Source organism: Chanodichthys erythropterus, chromosome 9 (genome assembly GCF_024489055.1).
Source record: "Chanodichthys erythropterus isolate Z2021 chromosome 9, ASM2448905v1, whole genome shotgun sequence".
NCBI classification, from domain to species: Eukaryota; Metazoa; Chordata; class Actinopteri; order Cypriniformes; family Xenocyprididae; genus Chanodichthys; species Chanodichthys erythropterus.
In genome coordinates, this window is record NC_090229.1 from 5,597,578 (window position 1) to 5,616,889 (window position 19,312).

Below are 19,312 nucleotides of genomic sequence, written 5' to 3' on the forward strand. Positions count from 1 at the left end.
TCTTAGCAGCTATTTATGTAGGATTTAATAGTAGCAGACGGGTCTGGACTGACTGCAGACTGAGATACTTCAGGCTTGAATTTCCATAATAAAAAAATCCCTCATTACAGAATTCACTTGAGTATTAGGAGGCATGATAAATTGCATTACTTATTAATTACACTAAATTTATATGTTAAATTGATAAGCCTATTTTTATAATTTGCATTTTACCCCCCTACTTTCTGTGACCCTATCAATATGGTCGCTCAGTTGAGACTGAGGCAGAAAAGTGTTGAAAGATACAGTACAGTGAGGATTTGATAGATTGTGCACAGATCAACCAGTGTGACCTACAATTGCTGTGCTTTTCTCTCGAGGTGGGACAGAAAGTGAAATTAGTTACAATTAGGGCGTATGTCTTCCCCATCAAAAATGACATGCAGTTTTTGGTTAGGTTTCTAAAAGCTTTTATGAGGGAACTTTTCATTACTTTGCTTCACCCAAAATAATAACAGAGACTAAACTAGAGCCAGGTCAATTTGACAAAAAGATAAATAATAACACGCATAAATGAGCACTCCCGCTCATTAAATGTCAAAACTGAATACACAATGACCCATTACAATGCAGAGCTTCAAAGTAGTGATCAAATGAATGATGTACTGTAGCAGCCCCAAGCAGGAGTTAAAAGACTGTAATAATTGAAGGTGTTGGAAAACATGAGTATGTACATTGATTTCCAACAGCTGGTACTGGTAAAGGGCAAAGAATGTAGTCATGCAGCATAATGCATCTAGAAAAAAAAGAATGCTTTGTAAAATAAAGCTCCGTAATTTAAGTACATAATTACTGAACTTTATTTCAGTTCCTTCTTGTTCCATGATAAACACAAGGTTTATAATAGTGACTCACAATAATGTCATTGTGAGTGTTGTTTCGTGTCAAAAATGCTTAGTTTCTGTAAGGCAACTAAAGATGACAGAGCTCTGCTGGGATTGTTAGCTATGAATTAGGTTTAATTGAGGGAGACCATCAAGAGAAAATTATAGGGCCAATTTAAAAGTACTCAAGGGTTGAAAAATTGAATGAACTACTATGATGGTCAAAGGATGAACTTGTTTACAACTTTTCCACATCAGTTGTCAGTGTAGAAACCTGTGTCCTTATGAGCACATGCACTACCCACTGTGACACAGCTCCATCAACTTCAACTTGAAGGAATAGTTCACTTAAAACCAGTGAGTCTTAGTCATTTATTTATCAGTTATAATAAGTAATATGACTTTCCATATGTGACTGAATCCTGTTGTTTATATATAGACATCACAGTTCGGTGCCTACAGTCAGACAACGAATACAGTCAGTCACAAGCGATTTACACTCCAATCCAGATAAGGGGTGTGCGGTAATGCAACGCTGTTTGCTAACTGCCACAACAGGAAAAGGTACAGAAGAAGAAGAACAGGCGATCTAGATATTCGTGTAATCTCTCAACCGGTGTTTCAACCGCGGAGCGACATCAATAAAGTAGCTTAAGAATAATATCTCATGTAGCATTACATTTACCTCAAGTCATTTAGTGTCCACAGCACGTTAGTTAACGAGAAATGAAAAACTAAATTAGCTTATATATTCCTTATATTTACTTTACCTGTTAGTAATGTCTTAATTATTTAATGTTTAAATTTGTCATGAAAACAAGTTATGACCGTGACTGTGTAAATGAATTCAAAAATGAATTGGAGTAATAATTTTATAATTAGATTTAGAAATTAATGCAAAACCTGCCTTATGTGCAATTGATGTTTTTATTTTTTTGTTTTGTTTATTGAGTGTTAATAAATAGTAACTGAATGTAATAGTTAAGGCTCTGTTGTTGATTGTAACCTTTTTTAATATTATAGTAATGTGCAAGAAAGGTCTCCCTGTGTATAATTTACAGCATTAGCTGAGAGAGATATTTTTTTTATCCCAAAGAAACTGTTAATTATAATTGAGTTTATTTAAAGAGAGAGACACATTTTTTTCAATAAACCCCTGTTTAATAAAATAGAAGAAAAAATAAGCAATTTTATGTTTAGTTTTCAACTCCCTGCTGTACCACACCCGTACCGAACTATGACTTGAATATCAAGGTATGTACCAAACCATCATGTTTGTGTACTGTTACACCCCTAATTTTATATACTGTATATATAAATATATATTTATATTAGTGGCCATATATATATAACTTGATTGATCTGATCTCTAACATCCTGTTTCACTTTGGCTCCTTGCAGATTGAGACTTTCTTAAATGCTGCTCAGTTACCTGCCACGATAAGATATTTAATTCTCAGTGAGCAGCGTCAATCCTTTACAGTTGCTGTGAACCACCACTGATCTACTTCTTTCATCGTTTCACTAATAGTGACTAACATCCTGTGCAGTGTTGATCATAAGGGAAGTGTGGACTGTTTACAGTATAAATCTTTGAAGGGGTCCAACACCCCCCCTCCATCCCCTCAAGCACTCCCCCAAATGGACCATTTTGTCATTATTTACAATTTTCTAAACCTGTATGCTGTCATTTTTCTGCAGAACGTGCAGAGGGTACCTTTTTTTTTTTTAATTATTTATTTATTTATTTTTTTAACTCAGGGACCAGTCATAGTGGCCATGTCTGTTAAGCCATAAAAATGGCAAAACCATACAAATTGTTGATATGACTTGTGCACTCCTCAAGCTAAAGCTTTAGAAGAGTTGGAATATAGTGCACAAGTCAAATGGACTACATTTATGCTAATTACATAAGGGGAAGGGAGTTGACATGGAGTGTCACTTAAATATTATTGTATGAAAAAAAATCTTTGCGTCGAGATTCTCCTTTGGGGATATATGAAAAAACTGTAACAGCATGCATGCTTGGAATGATTTGGTGAATAAATAATGAGAGCATTTTTGTTTTTAGGTGAACTATTCCTTTTAGGTGAAATATATGTGAGCATTTCAAAGTAACAACAGGGCAAAGAGAAGAGAATTTTATGGGCAGTCATGCTCTTAAAAAAACTTTACCTCTGACTCCCCGGTGCAGAGAATGCGTTTTTTTAGTGGTAGGTCATACCTCGCACTCTCTGGAGCCCGAGATGGTGCAGGTGCACGCCCCGTTAACCAAAGAGTCCATCGTCTCTACATTGGCATGGTTGTAGCTTAGATAATACTCTTGCAGTTGAGAGTTGATGTTATGTTCAGGCTCTCGAGTCTTTTTCCTGCGCTTGCGTCGGATGGAGTGCTGCTGGAGTTGCCTCATGCTGTTGGGGTATCGCCGCCACGACACGTAAATCACTAATAGGATTAATGACACCGAGAGAAATAGGGCAACGCTGCCAGCGATGATCTTGTGGAAGGTCATATGCTCAAACTCAGGTTCGGGGGTGAAGGGTAGGCTGCTAGGCGTCACTAGGAATTCTTTCTCAGACTGAACAGGGAATAAAACCTTTGGGGTGAGTCTTTGTATGTGAGTTACTTGGGAAAGCCGCCTAGTTGTGGTGTGTGGGGTTGTAGTGGTGGTTGTGGGTGGCTTTGTCACATAAAGAGTTGTCGTAGTAGTAGTCAAAAGAAGGGTTAATTCCGTGGTAGGTTCCACAGTGAATATCTCCTCACACACTGAGTTGTTCCTCACTGCCTCCATGACTCTTTCTCCCTGAAGCGATTTGGGAGTGCTGCAAATAATGCTGGCATCTCTAGTTCCCCTGAAGTTTCTCAGCCAAGACAACAGAGGGCAGATACTAGAGCTGCAGTCCCATATGTTTCCTGCCAGGTTGATCGTGCTAATGGAGATCCATGATGAAACCACTTCCTGGGACACATTACTGATCTTGTTAGACTCCAGATTGAGCGTATGCAAGTTGGGCAAACACCTAAAAATAGCAGGATCCAAAATTTGAATCTCGTTGCCTGATAGATCCAGCTTCTGTAAAGTGTGCCAAGTCCAAGGCGAACCTTGGACGACTGTCCGTATGCGATTCCATTGCAGATAAAGAGCCTGTAGATTTAAGAGGCGTGGAAATAGGAAAAAGTTAATCCTGGAAAACTGATTGTGTTCAAGGTGGAGTTCTGTCAGCCTGAGCAGTCCCAGGAAGGTCGTACGAGTGATAGTCCGTAGGCGATTGTAACCCAAATCTAGAAACTCCAGGCTCCGACATTCCATGAATGTACGGACAGGGATGTTTTTGATGTTGTTTGATCGCAGGTGAAGATTCTGAAGCTTGCGAAGTCCATGGAATTGCCCCGGTATCAAGTCCTGCAGCTGATTGTAGGACAGGTCAAGGTTGCGCAGGTTTGGGACAGTCTCAAAGGTGCCGTTTTGCAACTGCACGATCTTGTTAGAGCTTAGGATTAGTTCCTTTAGCCGCCGTAGTCCCTGGAAGGCCAGTCTATCCACTACGCTGATTGAATTGTGGTCCAGGTAGAGCCAGACCAGCTGGTTGAGGTGAGCAAACTGGTAAGGTAGCAACAACAGGAGGCTGTTGTACCGCAGGGATAGTCCCTGGCACCCCAGAGAGATGTTCTCCGGGACGTCTTGAAAGGCGCCAGACTCGCAGTAAACAATCTTGCCTTCGCAGCGGCAACTCACAGGGCACATCCGCTCCCCCTTGCTGAGCAGCAGGAGAACAGAAGCATGGAGAAGAAAACATGACAGGCGCCCTTCCCAGAGTAAGGGCCCTGTGGAGAGACACAGACAGAACACAGACAGACAACATTTGAGGTCAGTTTTAGTATTCACCCTGGAGAGCACAGGTTCGCAGGTGACAGAGTGTGTGTGCGCAGCACATCCATTATGCACAGCCTCACCTTTATCATCAAGGAAAACGATTCATGACTGTGATGGATGGAGAACATCCGGTAGTGTGTGGCGAGTGTTTTCAAGCTATTAAGACATAATGCATGAAATCTAAAAAACGCACTGGGGACCCTCAATTTGAATATGAGGATTCGAGTGGAATTATCCATCATTTAGCACTACACCTTTTAATGTACCCGGGTTTCAGCCAAAATGGAAGCGAGTGGGAAGCGAAGAGAGTGTTTTAAATGAATGGAAATATCAATGAGCTCCACTTATCAGAGCGGAGCTAATCAGCATACGTCTAACATATGCACAGAGCACTCCGTTGTTCCTTGTACACCCCCTTGAAAGATTTAACTGATGTTGGAGATTAAAAATTGCATGCCTTCACAATCTACGTGGCTCAAAGCAGCCAAACACTGAATGCATAGGCGTCATGCTGAATTAAGAGCGAGAGAAAGGCAACATTAGGGTCATCCGTCTCAAAGTTTGCTTGTATCATTAGCAAGGAACACATGACAAATAAGATCCCTGCTGTTCTGCTGCTTTGCGTTGATGCTTTAACAAGAAGAGATGTGCAACAGCAATGGGGCATACCAGACGGTTTAAACACTCATCAATTTTATATAATAGTGTCCTATTGGGGCAGTAAATATATTTCTGTGACTAAAGGCCAGTCACCCATCTCCTGCTGACTAGTAACTGGAACAGAGAGATGGTATTGAGAGGACGTTGCTTCCCTTTTCAGCAGAGATCATTAGCGACATGACCTTAATGGATAAAGACCCATAAGAATGTGGTTATTCTTCCAACAACCAAGTTGGCTGTTTGTATTCCCTACTGGCTTATATAGCTGCCTCAGAAGGCAACATTTTAAAAATAATTATATGACCCATTAATACTGCACATTCTCTTAATCAGGGACAAAATATTCGACGAGAGCTGCACTCTCACTGTGATACGGATAGGTTTTTCTCTAGGGTATTTCATGAGCAACTCATTGGAACATTTTCTCTTGCTTGTTATTAAATTGGTACAACAGGAAAAAACTTCATGCTGCATGTGAACCTCTGCAATCAATCTCCAGGTCTGGCTGTTAAAGAAATCAATGAGCAAATTAAACCTTTGAGAGTCATTAGAGGCTAAAGATTTACAGAGCTGATTTGCTTAATGTTTTCCTCTCACTTAACTGTTTAAAATCAAGAGCAGATAAGGCTGTTTTTAAAAGCATAGCCACCCGATGTGCATGGAGGGAGAGTTTTAAAGCCTTATGTTTACTTTCTTGACTGTCCACATGCTACATATTATTTGTATTTTTTGATTTTCTTAGAAATTGATCTATTTACTTCCTCAATACACAATCATGAATTTAATGGTCATGATTCATAAAAAATTGTGTTGTTAAGCACCGTTTCATCTTGTCGCTTCTTGTTGTTCCCTGTCTATCTTTACTCAATGTCTCACATAGTTCTGATCTGATGATGCACAAGATAACTGTATATGAATAATTGAATGTAGAACCTCTGAACTTTTCACCTGTGTCGCCACCACTTTTTAACAGACCTCTTTTTTTTGGAAGCTCAAGGAAAACTAATTGACATTCAAGGACATTCATGTTCATGTTTCTGTGGTTCAGAAGGCCATTAACAGGGCTTTCGACATCAGGATGAGGAGACGAGTGTGAGAGAACGAGAGCTGCCATCTCCTCTGGCAAAAAGACAAGTTGATATTTCAAATGAATCCTGCACTGTTCCATTACCCTGACATGGAGAGTAATACCCGGGCCAGACTCAGCAAGAGATGATTAAGAAATAAGATGAATGCAGTGAGGGTTTGAGAAATAATGTAGCAGGGTAACAAACCAAATAAAGCAAATGTGTCAGACAAGCCACATTTATCAGTTTCTTCAGGTACACAAGGGTATTTACATCTTCGGTGCTAGCAGAGACTGACGTCTTTTTATCTAAAGGACAAAACAACAACCAATAACACCAGAAATGCACCGGATGGAGAAAGGTCAAGAGTTACTCTATATAATATGCATTTGTGTTTAAACTAAGGCTGTCAATTAATTCAATCCTTGATTTTGATTTTAATTTTTTAACTTTAGTTATTGTGCAATGTTGCTGCAAAGTTACGATCACTTTTTAAGGACTACAACAAACGGCTGGTAGGGACTACAACAAGCTTCTTCCCGGGTTGGTGACATCACAAACCTCAAAATTTACATAAACGCCGCCACAAAGGGGGCGGGCCATGTTGGGCTGCTTCAGAGAAGAGGAAGAGTTGTTGTAGTAGAGTGTTGTTGCCATGCCGTCATTTTACGCCGGACTGCTTCACAAACGAGGGTCAATTCAATGCAGGATTTGCACAAAAGATGAACCTGACGGCACATGCTAGTGGATGAGTTGAATCAACTCCACAGCAACTACAGAAATGTATCCACTAACCATTCAGAAACGTCCAGTTTCATTCTAAAAGTTGTAACTTCTTCCTGAGTCTCTCCATCAGTGTCGACTCCGGTTTGAACAATGTAAGGCTGAACACCGTTACTGACAATCCTCATTTTGGCTGCGTGAGATTCTCCAGCTTTGTTGTTGTTGAGCAACCGAAAACGCTAGCTGTTAAAGCTCCGCCCTCTTCTGGAAAGGGGGCCGGGAGCAGCAGCTCATTTGCATTTAAAGAGACAAACACAAAAATGGTGTGTTTTTGCTCACACCCAAATAGGGACAAATTTAGCAAGCTATAATAAATGATCTGTGGGGGATTTTAAGCTGAAACTTCACAGACACATTCTGGGCACACCAGAGACTTATATTACATCTTGTGAAAGGGCATTATAGGTCCCCTTTAACATTTTAAATCAATTGACAGCCCCAGTTCAAACTTTAAATGATCTTTCTTGATGTCATGCTTTGTGGTAGATTAACTTTCACTCAAGCTTCAATTCCCAGTCCACCGAATGAGTTGCCAACACTTTCCAATTGAGGTTTATTTAAGTTTTCTTTTTTTTTCTCTCTCTCTCTCTCTCTCTCTCTCTCTTTCTCTCTTTTCAGGCTGTCAGTCCACAGGGACCCTTCCCAATGGACTGCCCCTGCAAGGAGATTGCTGTACTTTTTATAATGTTTTTCCTCTCTGTCCTCAGTTTATTGTTTAAGGGCGTAGATAATCCTAATTTGAGTCTATTGTGTGTCATCCAGTCATAATCTGATTGAAATACAAGCCTTGTCAAGAGACATAGTGGAGGGCAAACTAAACCTCGCCGGAGGAAAGGGTGAAAACATATTGTGGTTCTGAGAATTTCATTATTTTTGTCAGTGGTGAGGCTGACATTAACAAGCATTCAACCTCATCTGTTCTCTGTACAATTACCATAGCTCAACTGGTGCTAGCAAGGTCAAGGTTAAAGGTTCAAATCCCAGGTAGAATATATACGCTGAATGTAATGTAAATTACTTTTTTCCCACCATGAAACTATAAACAAAGAATTTTGTTTTCATAGTGCGTGTGTGTTTATTTAGTGAAACAGGATATCCAATGCTACACAAGAAAATGATTTTATCCATCAGAATTGATTTGATGGTTTAATGTGGGAGTTTCGTAGCAGAATAGAGTTGTGAATGTGAGTTTGCAGTAGGATGTGGAGGACTACATCCCTCCTGAAACACTCCCTTTTGAGGAGGCTTTTGAGGACTGAAACGTGGAGGCGTGGAGGTCAAGTTCACTCTCCTGAGCATCTCTGCTTATCCCAGTTAAACTGCTGTTTCAAATCCATCATTATTTGCTTTCATTGTTCATTTTATAATTAAATAGGCAGTTTTACCTATAACAGTAACTTAAAACTACTCTATGCTTAAAGGATTAGACCGCTTTCAAATGAAAATTTCCTGGTAATTTACTCACCCCCATGTCATCCAAGATGTCCATGTACTTCTTGGATGAAAATGGCCGATCGTTTCACTAGATAAGACCCTTATTCCTCGTCTGGTTTTGTTTAAAGCCCTTTGAAGCTGCACTGAAACTGTAATTTTGACCTTCAACCGTTTGGAGACCATTGAAGTCCACTATAAGGAGAAAAATCCTGGAATGTTTTCATCAAAAACCTTAATTTCTTTTCGACTGAAGAAAGAAGGACATGAACATCTTGGATGACATGGAGGTGAGTAAATTATCAGGAGATTTTAATTTAAACGTGGACTAATCCTTTAACAGATTAACTTTTGGTTAGCATTATTCTAAGTCTAAATTGATTCAAAAAGGGAAAATGGGATGCCTAGTCACCTTAGCTCTTCTGAAAGATTATTAATTTGAAACAATCATGGATGAATCCTTCATGCTAATACTACTAATAATATACCTCATGTATTAAATAAAGAATGTTTTTAAGTGTATTGTGGCTGCATGTACAGTCTGGGCAACATAACCAGTTGTGCCTATTTTAATACTCTATTAAAGCTAGTTTGGTGTGCATGACTGGAATTTCAGAATATTCCTAATGTGGTTGGACTTGTGCCATATGGACGAAACCCCTCTTTGCCCTGGAGTCCTTAAGATAATGCATTTTGTAAATAATATTGAATTAGATTAATCTTGATAGAGCATGCAGTTATCAGCTGGTGTTTTCTCATAGTTATACTGGCATATGTTAAGTGCTTGCTCACATTAACATATCTGTGGTTTGAAAATGTATTATTCAAGTCAACATACTTAATTTTATACTGTTTAGCTCTGAGACTCAAAATGGTTCCAGTGATAATGAGTATTTGTTAAAGAATTTCTTCATTTATCATTATAGCAGTTCCACACATTATGCCAAGGATACTTGATATATGCTGGGTAAAAACAACCCAAGTTGGGTTGAAAATGGACAAACCCTGCGATTGGGTTGTTTTAACCCAGCAGTTGGGTTAAATGTTTGCCCAACCTGCTGGGTAGGTTTACTTAACTCAACTATTGTTTAAAAATTACAGTATTGCTTACTTAAAATGAGCCCAAAATATCTTGAAAATGAACATTTATTAATGTGTTTAATAAATGAACATTTTAATTTCATTTTAGATTCATTTAAAGTCAGCCATATAGTCATTTTCAAACAATAGTTGGGTTAAATAAAACTACCCAGCAGGTTGGACAAACATTTAACCCAACAGTTGGGTTAAAACAACCCAATCGCTGGGTTTGTCCATTTTCAACCCAACTTGGGTTGTTTTTAACCCAGCATTTTTTAGAGTGTATAATTCTCTGGTTTTCACGTGTAGTTTCTGTAGGAGAACCTTTTCATTTTTGGTTGAAATAACTTTTAATAACAGGTTTAGCTCAAGCTGATCATGCTTCAGCCATACAAATTGGTTTTAAGCAGTATTCATACTATTTCTAAAATATAGATTAAAGGCACAATATGTAGTTTTTCGCCACCAGAGGTCGCCTATTCAAGACAAATGTGTAGCGTGATGACACAGAGATTCAGTGTGGAATCATGGGAGTTGTCGTCTTCATCTCACAGCTGATGCAAAAGAATCCGACGGGACTTGGGTAAACATAATGTTCATAGATGCGATTATTAATGTTACTGTAGTATGAAGCAGAGCAGGGCGAGTGTTGTAGGAGCTGAACGAGGCGCTGGAGTGATTGCTAATGAAAGACGAGTGCGACACACGTCTCGACAGCAGCGGGACTTTTATTATGACACAGTCGCTGCTTCTGCTTCAGTCAAGCATATGTGGGGTAAAGCAACGCTGTTTATCATATTAGATACATTTGAGTATTGAAAATGATGTTATAGCATTACTCTGAGCGTTCGTTTGGCGGCTGTTAGATCGATATTAGAATATCATATTAATATAATCAAGAAAATGAGATTCAAAAATTAAAAATCGAGGTTAACACAGGTATGATGTCATTGATTGGCGACGCACGGACACGGTCCATGTCCTGGTTAAAATTGCTTATTTCTCTGGATTTAAACATTCTTGGACACATCTGGGATTATGTAAGTACACAAGTCAACGAAATATACAGTATTACACTGTTCTAGTGGTTTTTGGATATTTTTAATCCAAAAATCGTACATATTGTGCCTTTAAAGAATGTCACAATGTTCAAAACCTTATTTACCACATGTACCCCAACTGGCACCACAACGAGCAGGATTCAAACCAGCGTTTCCGGCACAGGACTGCAGGACGTGCTCCTGTTTATACCTTACTCAGAAGCAGCATAAAGAATCAGCAGTGTCCACAGATGGAGGCGCTCTCTAATGCACAGCCTTAATTGATTGTAACATGGCCACTGATTCAAATGATGATTGAGACCATTTTGGACCTCAGTGTCAAGCACAAGGAAATTTAGCATTGTGAAGCCTAGCAACTGCTGAGTGCAGCCCAGAGAGCGAAAGGTCTATCATGTTCCAATGGACTGCCAGCAAGAGACCAATTCCAACACTGTAAAACGCTTCCATTTGACTCAGACCTATCATAAAGCATTTCTAAGCATTTGATAGGGTGTGCAAAAAGAAACATTGTGGTCATTCTTTATAATTAGTATTATTATGCTTGCTTGCAGCTTTAAACACTGATACTATATGGACAATTATCTGTTTCTTAGGTTACAATGTATATGAATATAGATCATGTCACCCTTTTGCCTTCGGATCATTTACAAAAAAACAAAAACAAAAAAAAAACTAGTGATGGCAAAAAGGCGACATTTTCCTATAATGTGCAACATCTACTGCTGCACTCGTTACTGTGGGCAACACCGTTCTCAGTTAAGAAAAGAAAGTATTTTTCCCCCCCTTTTGATCAGTGTCCATTATTAATTAGAAAAATACAAAACTGAAAAAAAAAGACTGTACCAGAAACAAGAAAAGAGATTCTTTTCTTAATACATTTCTCATACATATCTTAAAAATCGCATTATAAAGCTCGCTCTGTATAAAGTCTCATATGTAAAAGTCCAGAAGCATTCACTCTTTTACATTTTAGCTCCGTATTTCACTATAAATTAAAAGGTGTTTGCGTAAACGTCTAGTGATGAATGAACAGATCATGACTGAAATCAGGAATGGATACATTGATTGACCATCAAAATGCATGCAAAAAACACACGCACAAATCCATAATCAATAAAAAAACACACAATTATCTCATTTGCAACAGATGATTCAAGTTCAATGGTTTGCATGCGCTACGAATATGCCATGGCATTACGCACTTAAATGCGCGAACGTGGTCATTTAGCAAACCAACAGAAATGTTTCTTTGATTTATGTTCTTACCCATGGCACTGGTTCTGCTCCAGTTGTGCGTTTATCAAGCAATTCACTCCAGAAATCTGTCCGCGCTTTTTGGTGAAGCTGAAGTGCAACTAAATGAAAGCGTCAGTTTATTGAGCGCAATTGCGCGCCAGTCATAGCTAGAAACCGTTAGTATCTCAGGTTACCGATCCCCACGAATATTAAATTCGTGATGATTAAAGCGAAGGGAAGTTTCATCAGGCGATAAAAGGCATCATGATCCATACTGTAGATGAGAAAGGTTGCGGGATGCTGGAATCTTCCGGATGCGCGCAGCTTCAGCACCAGAGAGTCTGAGGGACGTGTTGCATCCACCGGTTACAGTGTTGCGCTGCGAGCGTTTCAGGAGCGTCGCGGATGGGCAGCAGCGATCACACGTCACACGTCTGGGGGTGGATGTGGTTTAGTGGTTTAATGATTGAAGATCTGTGCTGGTGGCTTATAGGCTGCATGTTCTCAACTCAAACAAGTGTTGATTTATCAGTCTCTATTGTTAACTTGTACAGTATTGGCACTACAGAGGAACTGTACGTTTTCATGAGTCAGTCTTATCCTCTGTTGTGTTATTTATAGCCTATATTGGCTGAAATATGTTTATTATATATATATATATATATATATATATATATATATATATATATATATATATATATATATATATATATATATATAATCACAACAATTGTCTTTTAACATAGGGGTTCATATCATTTGATTTTACTGATTGATTTGAAAACCTTATTGAGAATTTTTTAATTTGATATGGTAATTACATATTTTTCCATATAAACTTAATATCACTGTCCATCTTGTTAGACTTCTGTAATATCCAGCAGCACTTATATCTATATGGAAGCTCATTTCTGCCACATAAGAGAAAAATAAGAGAAAAAATCAGGCTGTTATAAATCATGATTATCACATAAAAATCCAAATTATGTCATATAAGTCATAATTATGAGATGAAAGATGAAGTTGCAATAATGCCAAAGTAGAAATTGACATACTGAATCGAAATTATAGCTTAAAAAGACATGATTATTACAAAACATCATAATTTTGAAATTTGAATCTCATAATTATAGCTAAAGTATGGCATAATTTTGAGTTTTAATGTCAGAAACTGAATTTTGTCCGTTTAATGTTATTTCAACTTATGCCATAGAGTTTTAAGTCATAGTTTTGATGTTTCATCTCATCATTATGGCTTAGTATGTCATAATGTTTTACTTTTAATTCAATAATTACTATTCGCCAAGATGTTTTGTGGTCTTATTTGATTGTTTTTTTTTCCCTTTAATTGTTTGTTCTTTTTTTCTTACTCTAAAACACTTTTTAGCAGATACATACAGTAGGTTTATCACTTGAGTCGATGAGTTTCCATAACCCTTGCATAATTTAGACTATACATAAGTGATCGGTTTTATTTTCGGAATATGACATTGACTTTCTACAATGAAAATGTCCACCTGCCACCAACTAGCCAGGCTGTGACCAAATGATTATTTGAAAAGAAGACAAGGTCTTAGACGTTTTTCATCCTGACGTCTTGTTTCAGGATAGAGATCATTATAAGAAAGAAAACAAAGTTTGTCAAACCATTTCATGGGGAAGTTAAAAGCCTGATCCCTCCGTTGCTGAATCAAAGTTTAAAATATCAAAGTTTTGATGGACACAGTGAACGACATGTAAATGAGGTCTCATTGATCTTACAGTACCTCACATCTCTTCCAGTGCCGTCTGTAAAACAGACAGAAGAACATTATTCAGGTTTCACGATATTCACAAAATCTGCATCGTCTCTTTAGGTCTTTATGATATTTTACAGAAGCTGAAGACTTTGGAATATTAGCATGGACTGCTTTTATGATATCTTCATGGCGCTTTTGCCATTTTAAAGCTTGATGGAGTTCATCAAAAGAGTCATCTCCTTTTGTTTTCCACCAAACAAAAACGAAAGTCACGTGGGTTTGGAAGAGGGTGAGTAAATGATGACAGTCTGTGCACAATAAGCACCCATTTCTCATTGATTCCACAGAGGGCACTATAAATATCAGAAGTTTTATATGACAGTATATGATTTTAAAGTTTGCCCTGCAGAAGTTTAGAAAGGAAACCATCGCTCATCAATGCAAAAGTGAAATAGTTTTATAACGATTTGCTGTGCCTCGAGGACTGTTTTGACTATTTAATGCTTCATTGGAATCACCCTTTGAATAAATTAAAGTTGTTGGCAGACAGTAGGCGATGCTCTCGTGATCTCTAATTAATGTCAAATGTAATTATGTTGTAATTCTCTCATCATCAGCCAAAGTCAGGAGTTGCTGTTGACTCACCAGCTAATCACAGATTAGCAGCTCCATTGGTTTGGACCAGAATCAGCACTGATACAGAGCAATATGTGTTTAAAATGACTTTTAAAGGTCATAATACCATGACTCATCTGATTACGATCTGTGATATCTTTGTCCTGGCCGAGCATGCGTGTTGTATATTTAATACAGAACACTCATTCTCAACCCCTTGAGTTTCTTCATTAAACATTGAATTACCTCTGTGCAGTCGCAGAGATAATAATAGATGTATAAATCAAATGATGGTTGTGTAACCTGTACGTTTACAGTATTATGTCCTCAGCTGTTAGATTTAAAGGCTTGCTTGCTTTCTAATTGACCATGAGAGGAGTTCTATAAAGTTCAGTAAGAGAGCTGTATGGGAGAAAATACATAATCATTATCGTTAGTGCATTATTTGCTCATTTTCCCCTCAGTTTCTTGCTGAAAACACAGATTTACTATGTATTTTATTCTTTAAAACTAGTCTAAAATACCCTCATAAACTCCCTTAAACTTTTTAAGCGCATCATTTTACCATATGCCGCTCATCACCAATCATCATCAGTACAGTGACAGCAGCTATCATTGAAGTATTATATGATTTTACTATGATTGATTGAGAATTTAATTGCCTTGTAAATGGAACATTTATGAAATGTCTTTTACATTCCTTTTTACTTCCCAAATTTGAATTACGGATTGTAAACAGTATATAGAGTTGAAACAGAAATAGAATTGTGAAAAGTCCAAGTTCTTGAAAGAGCTCTCGTCATATCAGATATACAAGAAATGTGTATATTCTTCACATAGCAATGCTCTGTCAATGTGGATAAAATTTAGAAATTAGGAAATGGCTTCCTTGCAATTGAAATGTTTAAATTGGCCACAACACACAACCCCGGAGACGTGGGCTATATGCATATAATTAACTTAATTTAACAAATTTGGTTGGTTATAAAGTTTATTATATCTGAAAACAGTGTGGCTGATAATTTGTAATAATATTAATTGGCATGCTTAAAGTCTGTCAAATGTAATTTGGAGAAATAAATGTCTAAACATGTCTTAAACACTTTAATTGCAAGGGAGCCATTTCCTAAATTCTGAATTGTATTGACAGAGCTCCACCTTGTTTTGTTTAATGTTTTTTTATGTTGATGTTTTATTGAAAATGTCACCATAATGGTGATCCGAGTTTCCTTTAGTTTGTCAGCTTGATTCTTGGATTTGTATGTCATTGTAACAGTGTTTACCAAAACATAATTTTTCAAAAAGGAAGCCAGAAATGGAGGTGATCAGGTGATATATTTTTCATCATCATCATCATCATCATCATAAAGAAAAGTGATTGACTAATATCATCACTGACCAAATATGGTTACTTGTTATTAATAGATTTTTACCATCAATACCTTTTGGCACAGATCAGACATTCTGAATTTACTGTGCATGTATATGATATTCTGTTATTTAGGAAATACTCAGATGCCTCCTCCAATGTAAGAGTTTTTTTTTTTTTTCACCCATTTTAGTCCAGTTGTTTACAAAAGTGAAATGAATAAACCTCTCAGCGTGATTTGAGGGATCATTTACAGGATGTCCAGTGTGGGGCAAGTTACTTGCTTTACTCTTGGTTAGGGTAATTTAAAATGCCTTTGAATTTAAACTAGTTCATATTTTTCAGGTAGCTTCAAGTAGCCCTAAATATATATGTGTAAAATGATTAATCTAAAAATACAGTGCTGATTTTTGGCTTAATTGTTTGTCCTAACCTCACATTAAAGGCACTAATACATGTCAATCACAAAATTAACAGGACAGAATGTACTGGGTACTGAATCCCTAAAGAATATGTTTTTTAAATGTCAGGTTGTGTGAAAAATACATCCCATTTCAACAGCCGAAGTACACAGCGCTCTGTGTGTAGCTCCCGGAGGATTCTTTGGAGGGGAAAGTCAAAGTTTCCTAGCACAACAACACTTCCTGAGTTTCAAAATGAAAACAGCATCAATATTTGGAATATAGCGTAAAGGTTATAAAGTCGGGAACGTCTAAAAGAAGTTTATTTTCCTAATAGTCACTGAAAAGAAACGTGGCGCTGCCGTGAAAGGGTTTTAAAGATTTATCTGGTCGTTTATCATGAAGCATGACATTTTGAAGCAGTCATTTTGATATCAATTTTCTTCTCAGCGAAGTTTTGTAAAGAGTCCAGCACCGACTTAACAGCTAAGCTACTTTTCATGCCATTTTTCATCTTTATAGCCACTCTTTTTTGTGCCTAAAGAAAAGGCAGAGATGAGCTCTACCTTTAACACGCTGAGCTGATATTGTAATCTGAAAGAGTGCACTCCGACAGCTCTGCAGACCATAAGCTATAACTTTTATCCCGACGCTTCTGATCACATTAGCGCTGGAAAATACAAGACCAAATCTCAAAAAACGACTTGCCCTGGCTTATGCAAGACTGTCTGCTTTGACCTCTGGGTAATTACTTAAATGAGCTATGTGCCAGTAAAACCACTAAAAAAAATGTTCGCTTGCATAATTACTGCTGTCAGTGCATGATTTATTCGGGTTTTATGGTTATAGGTTTTTTTTTCTTGACAATGACTGACATTGAGAATTGATTCTAAAAGCATTTAGTTCTTTTTACCTGTGGCGACAGACTCGTATGGGCTTTATTCATGCGTCTTTGGTATTTACTGGAGTGTTAACACATCTTACTGTTTATTTCCCCTGTTCAATAAGCCTCTTAAACATTTTTTAGTGCGTCTCTATAGAGTGAGCATGAATTAATAATCTGTAGCCCCTTAAAAAGTCTTTGATTCAGGAATAAGGTATCCTTGGAGAAAGACATGACATTTATACATACTTTATTCTGCTTTATCAAGCGTCTTCATGTTATACTCTAAGGTTTTGTGTGTGTTTTGTGTTTGTGTGTATACAGTATATGGCAGGGGTGTGTGTGTGTGTGTGTGTGTGTGTGTGTATTGACCTTTTAATGTCAAAAACAATATTGTAAACGCCACCTCAACTCCATAAGATTACTGAGGCTGACTGAATGCATAGCATTTAAAATGTATGACGTTATACAACCATAATGAAACCTCAAACCGTTAAATAGGAGAGGTCAGGGTCAGTTTCTGTAACACAAAAGTTCCCTGTCTGCCTGAGAAGTGCATTTTTGGATGTTCAATAACCTTTTATTTTTCTGCCAGTTTCTCTCTACATATTTTAACTCTAGGCTGTTGATGTCTTTTTTTGGCTTTTAATTGGATAGGACAATTGACTAAAGATATGAATTTATAGGAAAGGAGGGAGTGAACAGCATCAGAAAAGGACCTAGACTTGGGAAATCAAAATTAGGTCGTCTGAAGTGCTACTGTGCAATAATTATTAAAGTAATACACATTATTTCATTATGTATTTTAGTATTTGCTTAAAGACTCTTCTTGGCTCATCAGCTGTATGACATATTTGTAAAAAAAAATTAATTCATTCTTTTTCATCAACTTTCAATTCAACAAAATGTACTGCAGGAATTAACATTAAATGAGTAATAACTAGATTAATCAATTCTATGAATATATTGTTAATTGTAGTTTCAAAGTTACTTATCGTTAGTAGATTGTCTAAAGTGGACTATCAAAATAATGTGTAACCAAAAAACATTGAGAGATTTTTTAAAAATCTCTGAGGATAAATGAGGAAATGATGAATTATCCCTTTTTTGGTATAACTTGTGCAACAATACCTGTGTGCAACAGTTGTTTGAAGACTTTTCTCAGCTGGACTTTATGAACACTCTTTAATCACTGCATGAAGATATTCAGGAGGTTGTTTCCCTTTTGTTAATGTACGTTCTGAAAGTCTCTTCCAGCATAGACTGCGGGTGTACCGTGTATTTTAATTTCACCCACTTAAACAACTCTGATTTGCCATAAAATGACCCACTGGGAGCACAAGAGTGCACTTCATTCAAGATGGCGGAAAGCTATGGAAAAACATGGAGAACAATATCAATGCAATGCTCCAGAACTCCCCTCATGGACTTTATGAATGCAGCTGGAGGTATTAACTTTCGCTGTGTCCAGTTAATCAGAGGGAGCGCTCTCTGTCAGGTCTCGTCTGAAAGTAATTAAGAAATGGTTCAGAAGACAGGCGAGCCGCCGGGCCGCGGCTGATACTGCTGCAGGAATAGGGCCACGAGTCTGGAACGAGCGTGAGATGAGAAAGCTTTTAGTTGCTGGCAGGCAAAAGGAAAGAGAGAATGGAACCTCAGGAATGAGTCTTTTGGATCGATTGAAGACCTCATGTGGCACTTGTGAGTGTTTAGCAAGTTTTTCCTCACTCGGTTTGTTCTGAAAGGACAGAAATGAGAGACGCCCTGTTCCAAATTTGCTTTTGTTCTTCTTTGTGGTTCACATCATGAAACCCTTAAAACATTTACCTAATCGATAATCTCTTTCAATCTCAATGAATGGGGAATAGTGCTCAGAAAATGACAAGATGCAATTTATCAGTAAAACCACTCTCTGACTGCGTAACAGGCCGAGCTATTCTGAAACAAGATGGCTTTTGTCTCAAAATGGCATGGTGAACCTATGAACTCCAGTCAACCTCCAGTGAATTCAAGTTGTTTAGAGTATTTGGAATTACATGTGTTCTAAGTATTGAGACTTCATTCTATGCTGGGTTAGAAAAAAAAATGAGAAAAACTAAGAAGAAACAGTTATTTCAACGAAAAAATATAAAATGTGAAGTGTCACGCAGGGAATTGTGGGAATGTCAATTTATGTTTTTTCACTGTAAATTTTACAATGGATTGTTATTTTTCCCTTCCAAAAACTGTGAATTTAATGGTATATTACCG

At 37.6% G+C, this 19,312-nt stretch overlaps 1 protein-coding gene across 1 annotated transcript in view; it reads right to left on the reverse strand.

Moving 5' to 3' along the window:
- The window catches only part of lrrtm4l2 (leucine rich repeat transmembrane neuronal 4 like 2), a 68,273-nt gene that overhangs the window by 29,927 nt on the left and 19,034 nt on the right, over positions 1–19,312 (reverse strand). Inside the window, exon 3 of the mRNA XM_067395605.1 lies at positions 3,088–4,688. Within this exon, the coding sequence (XP_067251706.1) occupies positions 3,088–4,688 (1,601 nt within the window). The remainder of the gene's footprint in view (positions 1–3,087; positions 4,689–19,312) is intronic.